General features: G+C 53.1%; 2 protein-coding genes across 2 annotated transcripts; both read left to right on the plus strand.

Annotated features, from left to right (window-relative positions):
• Positions 1-364: 364 nt before the first annotated feature.
• On the plus strand, positions 365-5511 carry LOC114030369. Its single transcript, XM_027845174.1, is given in 4 exon segments — positions 365-972; positions 1012-1882; positions 1916-3626; positions 3629-5511. Coding segments are annotated over 4 exon segments (5073 nt in total).
• A 29-nt stretch (positions 5512-5540) lies between these two features.
• LOC114030370 (endogenous retrovirus group S71 member 1 Env polyprotein-like) lies at positions 5541-7341 on the plus strand. Its single transcript, XM_027845175.1, has 2 exons — positions 5541-6231; positions 6440-7341. Exons 1-2 carry the CDS (start codon positions 5541-5543, stop codon positions 7339-7341), a joined length of 1593 nt encoding a protein of 530 aa, XP_027700976.1.
• The last annotated feature ends 690 nt before the right edge of the window (positions 7342-8031 follow it).

Below are 8031 nucleotides of genomic sequence, written 5' to 3' on the forward strand. Positions count from 1 at the left end.
GGGGGGGGGGGGGGGGGGGGGGGGGGGGGGGGGGGGGGGGGGGGAAGACTTCCTGCCTCATTCTCCAGGCTGTTCGGAGCTGAGACGGGTTCGTTCCCCGCTACTGTGTCAGGAGCATCCAGGGTTTTGACTGTGTCTTTTTCCCGTTTTTGTGTCGACTGTGTGTGCGTGCGTCTATCTACTATTTGTTCCGTGAGGGGGGGGGGTGTAAATTCCTGTCTCGTTGTCCAGGTTGTTCGGAATCGAGGCAGTTTGATTCCCCTCTACCCTGTCTTGACTGTGTCTTCCCTGTGTCCGTGTTTGGTCCTTGCTTACATGAGCACGTCTATTTGTTACTCTTTTCTTTCTCAGTCCTTAATCCACCATGGGACAGGGACCCTCAAGCCCTAAGCCAGGCTCCCCTCTCTTTATTGTCTTACGGAACTTCAAACAATATCGGCGTATAGCAAAAGGTTATGGGTTTCAGGTTACTAAAAAGAAATTAGCTCTCTTTTGCCAACAGGAATGGCCCACCTTCGAGGTAGGCTGGCCCCCGGAGGGTACGTTTGACGTCTCGGTGGCCGGCCAGGTAAGGGGAATTGTCTATGGTATACCTGGCCACCCCGATCAGGTCCCCTATATCACCACCTGGATTGATTTCAAACCCCCTTCGGGACCACTACAGGTCCAGGCCCTTTCAAAACTAAGACCAGGAACGGAATCAAAGACGACCTTTAGCCGCAAGCCTCCCGAAAGTCCTAAGGTCGTCACACAGCTTTCTCCTGTCTTACCACCCCCTGATTCTGACCCCCTAGATCCAGCTGAGTACTCCCAGTCCCAGGTTTCAGATCCACCCCCGTACCCAACCTCAGGGTCTCTGAGGCCCTCAGCCCCTCCTCTGATAAGTCCACCCCATACTCGAGCAGGTGCTCCTTATGGCCCTTCTAATTCCAGTTTGACCCCAGATTCCACTGTGTCAGCGTTTCCCCTGCGGCAAGTTCCTTCCCCTCCCGGAGAATCAGGGAGACCATTCATGGTATATGTTCCCTTCTCCACCAGTGATTTGTACAACTGGAAACAGCAAAACCCATCCTTCTCTGATAAGCCCCAGAGCCTAATCGCCCTCCTAGAGACTGTCTTTTATACTCATCAGCCCACCTGGGATGACTGCCAGCAGCTCCTCCGGGTTCTTTTCACAACCGAGGAGCGTGACAGGATTCTTTTAGAAGCCAGGAAGGGAGTTCTGGACCCAGATGGACATCCCTCTACTGACCCGGGGCGCCGCAACCACATCTTCCCTGAGAACCGGCCCGACTGGGACCCCAACACTGATCGCGGTAGGGAAGCACTGGACAGGTATCGCCAGTTGTTGCTGGGAGGGTTACGGGCAGCAGCACGGAAGCCAACCAATATGTCCAAAGTCAGTGAGGTTAGACAGGGCAGGAACGAGTCCCCAGCTGCATACTTGGAGCGCCTCTACGAGGCATATCGAACCTACACCCCTATCGACCCAGAGGATCCCAATAACCGGAGAGCCATCGTAATTGATTTCGTAGCCAATTCAGCTCCGGACATTCGTCGGAAGCTACAGAAACTTGAAGGTTTTGAGGGTAAAAATCTGACTGAACTCATGGAAGTGGCCAAGCGGGTGTTTGACTATCGTGAAGAGACTCAAGACAAGCAAACTCGCACGGTCGCAAGGGCGGTAGTGGCAGCTTTAGCACAGGTTCCAGGGGAGGCTCAGAAGCAAGGGTGGAAAGGAAGGTGGGAGGGGCCAAACGCTGGGCGCCCCTATAAGGGTAAAGGCTTGGGAAGGCCTCCTTTAGCTCGGGACCAGTGTGCTTACTGCAAAGCCATGGGCCATTGGAAATCTGAGTGCCCTAATCGCGGGCTGAAAGAGAAGGCAGAGCCTTTATTGACTTTGAATACAGACTAGGGGTGCCCCGGCTCAAAGTCCGTTGTGACTCTTGACCCCCTGGAGCCGAGGGTTACTCTCAGTGTTGGGGGTCAACCTGTCTCATTCCTAGTCGACTCTGGAGCTGCGGCATCGGTCCTGAAATCCCCACTGGGCTCCCTCTCATCATCCACTGTGCAGGTCCAGGGAGTTACTGGATGAAAACAGTCTGTACCCCTCACCACTTCTCGGGAAGTCTGGTTAGGGAAGGGCCTAGTCTCCCATTCATTTCTAGTAATGCCTGATTGCCCTTACCCCTTGCTTGGCCGAGATCTCCTACACAAGCTTCAGGCTATCATTTCCTTTAAGGGACCTAACCCCACTCTCGGGTTTAACCTGCCACAACTTGTTCTCACCTGCCCGTTGTCGGAGGAGTCTCGCCTCCTCCCCCTAACGTTTTCCCCAGACCGCCCCTCGACCACCTCCACCCCTACTTCCCTAACTCTGTTGAACCATTTCAAAGGCTTGGTTCCTGGAGTCTGGGCTGAGACCAACCCGTTTGGTCTAGCAGGACACCAGCCCCCAGTGGTGGTCCAGCTCTCGTCCACAGCAACCCCTGCGCGTGTCCAACAATACCCGTTGACTCGAGCTGCCCTTTTGGGCATCAAGCCTCACATCGATCGACTCTTGGTGGCAGGCATTCTACGACCCTGCCAGAGCTCGTGGAACACCCCCCTACTTCCAGTTCGCAAGCCCGGGTCTGGAGACTTCCGTCCTGTCCAGGATCTACGAGAAGTCAACGCCCGGGTGGAAACTCTACATCCTACTGTACCAAACCCGTACACGTTGCTGTCTTCCCTGGACCCTGCTCGGACTTGGTATACTGTTTTGGACCTGAAGGATGCTTTCTTTTCCATTCCCTTGGCACCAGTAAGCCAACCTATATTCGCTTTTACTTGGACAGATCCTAACACTGGGACATCCTCTCAGCTCACCTGGACCCGGCTTCCCCAAGGTTTTAAGAACTCCCCTACACTTTTTGGCTCAGCTCTGGCCTCCGACTTGGCCGCCTTCCGGGTCTCATATCCGGAGGTCACTCTCCTCCAGTATGTTGATGACCTTTTGTTGGCTACTTCCTCTGAGGCAATATGCAAAGATGCAACTCTCCACCTTCTGCAGTTGCTTGAGGCTTCCGGCTATCGCATCTCTGGAAAGAAAGCACAACTGTGCTCTCAATCCGTTGTTTACTTGGGTTTCACTCTTCGTTCAGGTCAAAGGTTACTGTCTCGGGGGCGTGTAGCTGCCATTTTGGGCATGCCCGCCCTGAGGGACCGCCATGGGCTCCGGGAATTCCTGGGGATGGCTGGATACTGTCGCCTCTGGATCTTGGGGTTTGCCGAGGTTGCCAAACCCCTATATGAGGCCCTAACTGGTGAACCCACCCAATTTGTTTGGGGACCACGGCAGCAGGAAGCATTCGACAAGCTCTGAAAGGCGCTGTCCAGCACGCCTGCCCTCTCCCTGCCAGACCTGTCCAAGCCCTTCCGCCTCTATGTGTCTAAGTCTCGAGCTGTGGCCAAAGGGGTTCTGACCCAGCCCCTGGGGCCCTGGAATCGTCCTGTTGCCTATCTCTCCAAGCAGCTGGACCCTGTGGCTTCCGGGTGGCCCTCTTGCCTGCGAACTGTGGCGGCCGTTGCCGTCTTGGTTAGGGAAGCCGCTAAGCTCACCTTCGGGCAGCCTCTTGAGATTTCAGCATGCATCATCTGGAACAGCTTTTACATTCCCCGCCGACAAGATGGATCTCAAATTCACGCCTGACTCATTACCAATCCCTACTCCTCGATCCCGCGCGCATCACCTTTGCTCCTCCGGTCACACTCAACCCGGCCACCCTGCTCCCTGACTCCCCTCCTTCCTCCCCTATACATGATTGCCTGGACACACTGGACTCCATCCACACGTCCCGCCCTGGACTTACTGATGTTCCTTTAACAAACCCAGACCTAGTGCTTTTAACAGACGGCAGCAGTTTTGTTCAGGAGGGGATCCGTAGGGCGGGTGCAGCCGTGGTCACTCCGGTTGAGACCCTCTGGGAGACCGCTCTACCCCCCGGCACATCTGCTCAACGTGCTGAACTCATTGCCTTAACTCAAGCCCTTAGACTCTCTGCAGGCAGGTGAGTAAATATTTACACAGATAGCCGCTATGCCTTTGCCACTGTTCATGTCCATGGATATGTATATCTCCAACGGGGACTGTTAACCTTGGCAGGAAAGGAGATTAGGAACAAGAGTCAGATCCAGGAACTGCTGGATGCTGTCTGGCTTCCCAAGGAGGTGGCGGTAATTCATGTTCCTGCTCACACCCGTAGAACTGACCCCCAGTCTCTAGGGAACGCGGCAGCGGATAGGGCTGCCCGAGCGGCTGCCTGCAAGCCCTTGATACCCTCTATGGTCGTGGAACCTGAGGGAACGCTGCCTGTCCAACCGTCTTATCAATCCAGTGATCTGGACGGCACCCCTGAAAAGGGGAGATGGAGAAGACACCCAAATGGCTTGCTAATTCTACCCAAGGCACTGTTGCCACCCCTGTTGATGACTCTTCATGGCCTTACCCACTTAGGCGGAACCCGGCTTTACGACCTGGTGAGCCGACACTTCTACAGCACTGGGATGAAGCAGGCGGCCGAGGAAGCCGCAAGAAGATGCCTTGCATGTGCCAAAATCAACCCACGATCACAGTCAAGGATACCGACTGATAGACCACGAGGAACATTTCCTGGCGACCATTGGGAAGTAGACTTTACTGACATGGGAACTGGGTTGGGAGGGTACCGTTTTCTCCTTGTATTCGTGGACACATTTTCTGGATTGCCAGAAGCATTTCCAGTCAAAACTGAAACTGCAACCATAGTGGCCAAAAAGCTGTTCTTTGAACTTATTCCTAGATTTGGCCTGCCGGCCTCGATAGGCTCTGACAACGGCCCAGCATTTGTGTCCGCAACAATTCAAAGCCTATCAAAGATGCTGGGATTGAAATGGAAATTGCACTGTGCATATAGGCCTCAAAGTTCAGGGCAGGTAGAGAGGATGAATAGAACTCTAAAGGAGCACATTGCTAAACTTAAAATAGAAACTGGTGATAGCTGGGTCAGTCTCCTTCCCTTCGCCCTCCTCCGGGCCCGGTGTACTTCCAATTCCTCAACCCTCTCTTTATCTCCATACGAGATCCTCTATGGAGCCCCCCCTCCTATTATTCCAAGAGTATCTGCAGCTATTCCAGCCCCAGATTTCACTAATCCGACTCTTCTTAAGTCCTTCCAGGCTTTGCGTGAGGTCCAGAACGCTGTGCGCTCAGTCCTGAAAGCTGCGGGGAAAGAACCAGACCCTGCAACTTCATCGGACGCCCTGTCACCGGGAGACTGGGTCCTCACTCGCAAGCTTCCAGCTGGACCAGCCCTGGAACCATGGTGGATGGGCCCGTATCAAATTATCCTCTGCAACCCCTCTGCCGTCAAGGTTGCCGGCCGCAAGGCATGGATACATCGGTCACACATCAAGAAGGCCCCAGAGCCCAACTCCACCGCCTGGACAGCAGAAGCAGTGTCCGACCTAAAGCTTCGACTCTCCAGAACTTGACTCTTCTTCTCTTTCTTTTTGCTTGTGAGATGACTTTGGGTGACCCCTATAGCCCTACCCCATCCAGGTGGATTCTCTCCCGAACTAACGATGGGACCACCGTCCAAGCTCTCACCAGTTACGGAGCCCCCACTTTCAGGTTTGACCTCTGTGCCCTCTTGGGACCAGGATGGAATCAAAACCGGGCTATGCGGGACCCTATCGCTGGGGGAAGGGGATACTGCCCCACTATTCCCACCACTCCAACCATACCCGGGGCAGGGGAAGTGAGAATCAGAAGTATTGAATTCTATGTTTGTCCGGCCACGGGGAATCCTTCCTGTCAGGGTAGTAATCACTTTCACTGCGCAGAATGGGGTTGTGAGACTGTGGCCAGGTGGATTCCTAGGGGCGGCCGGGACCCCCTAATCACCCTGGAGAGACAAAGCCCCCTCCCCGCCTCCTGCTGGCCTGGGAAATGTAACCCTATGATTCTAACAGTCAAGCAGGACACTGATGACTCTTGGAATCTCGGGCATTTTTGGGGTTTAAGGTTATACATGACTGGGTGGGATAATGGGGTCCTTTTTACCATTCAGAAAATCGCAGTTCCCACCCGTACACTCCCAATAGGTCCGAATCCCATCCTTAACCCACAAGCCATGTTGACTCTCGCCCCACCATCTGTTAGGGACCTGGTACCAGAGGCTCCCGAAAATCCAGAGACCCTCACTAACCTAGGTTCCCCCATTTTTGATACACTCTCTGCTGTCCACTCATTCCTAAATTTGTCTGATCCAAACATAACCACCTCCTGTTGGCTGTGTCTGAATCCAGCCCCCCCCCCATTTCGTAGGAATTGCTATCGAACTTAACATCACCTCTGTGGGAAAGTTGTCTTTAAGTAAGTCCAAATGACCCTCTGCCATACCTGCCCGCTGTAACCCAGACAAGCCTAGACTTACCCTAGACGATGTCCAGGGCAAAGGAATGTGTTTGCTCGGGCCTGACTACCCGCTGCGGTCCTCCCCGTTCAACGCTACGTGCACTTCAGTCATTCTTATTTCCCCCACATCCAAAAGCTCTGACCTCCTGTTAACCGCCCCACCTGGAGTATGGTTCGCTTGTACCAGAGGACTCACCACCTGCATACAGGACATTCGTTTCCTCAACCCGACCGAGCTCTGTGTAGTAGTGCATGTCTTTCCTCAGGTATATGTCTACTCAGAGGAAGGGGCAGCTGAGCATTTTGGCCTAACTCGCTCCAGGAGGGCTGTACCTATCTTGGTTCCTATATTGGTGGGACTCGGAGTGGCCGGCTCCGCTGCTGTTGGGGCCTCAGCCCTGATACAGGGGAAAGCCAACTACGGTGCCTTGAGTGCACAGGTAGACAGGGACCTACGCTCCTTGGAAGAGCTAGTCTCACACCTTGAGACTTCCCTAGACTCTCTGGCCGAAGTGGTTCTCCAGAACCGCCGAGGCTTGGACCTACTGTTCCTCAAACAGGGAGGCTTATGCATGGCGTTGGGAGAAACCTGCTGTTTCTACGCCAATCGGTCTGGAGTTATTCGGGAGTCCTTGCAAGCCTTTAGGCAGCGGTTAGATGAGAGGGACCGCGCACGGGCAACGGGGTCTTCTTGGTATCAGACCCTGTATAATTGGTCCCCCTGGCTAACCACCCTACTCTCCGGAGTGGTGGGCCCTCTGGCCCTTCTCCTCCTTGGGTTACTCGTGGCCCCTTGTTTCATAAAATGCATAACCCGCTATGTCCAGAAACGAGTGCAAGCACTCCAGTTGTTTGTCCTGCGTCAATCCTATGCTCCTCTGGACTCTGATGAGTCCCCTGTCTGACTCTTTTCGTCTGTGAAAAGGGGGGAGTGAGGTGGACTGAGTTGTCACAAAAACAACCCCCCCCTAGCCTGACCTCCTGAGTTTCTACTTCAAAGGATCGCTAATCACAATTGTAAACTCTCCTACCCCAAAGGATCGCTAATCCACAATTGTAAATTCCCCTACCTCAAAGGATTGCTAATCCACAATTGTAAACTGCTGGGTATAAAGTTTTGTTATTTCCCTTGCTTGGGACTGCTCTCCTAGGATTGCATCCAGGGGACAGTCGCCGGCCGGCTCCAGTAAATGCTCTCTATTTTCTAATTTGGCGTGTGTCTGGTTACTCTCGGCCCGTCCATTTCACATATAGATCCTGGGGGTTGAGGGAAGAAGCAGAGAGGTAGGGCAAAATACAAAGAAATGTGAGATATAATCTTTGCCTTCAAATAGTCTTCCATCTAATGATTTCCCCATTATGCACTTCTTTTATTTTAAAAAGTCTTATTGATGATATTTGTTTTTGTATTACATTCATTTCTGAATACATATCCTTCCTCTTCCCTGACCCAGCAAGACTTCCTTGGTAGAAAAATTGTGGAAAAAACAAAGAAACCAAGCAACAGTTCAGTAAAGCCAACTAACATGTCCACCTTATCTGACAACAATGCAATATTCCTCACCATACATGTGTACACACATGTGTGTATTCCA

Source organism: Vombatus ursinus, unplaced genomic scaffold (genome assembly GCF_900497805.2).
Source record: "Vombatus ursinus unplaced genomic scaffold, bare-nosed wombat genome assembly UNPS02014959.1, whole genome shotgun sequence".
Taxonomy (NCBI): domain Eukaryota; kingdom Metazoa; phylum Chordata; class Mammalia; order Diprotodontia; family Vombatidae; genus Vombatus; species Vombatus ursinus.

Excerpts from the sequence above, each read along its gene's own strand:
- LOC114030370 (XM_027845175.1), top strand. The coding sequence starts at position 5,541 with ATGACTTTGGGTGACCCCTATAGCCCTACCCCATCCAGGTGGATTCTC. Across the intron at positions 6,232-6,439 it reads AGAGACCCTCACTAACCTAG|ACAAGCCTAGACTTACCCTA; the intron begins GTTCCCCCATTT and ends GCTGTAACCCAG.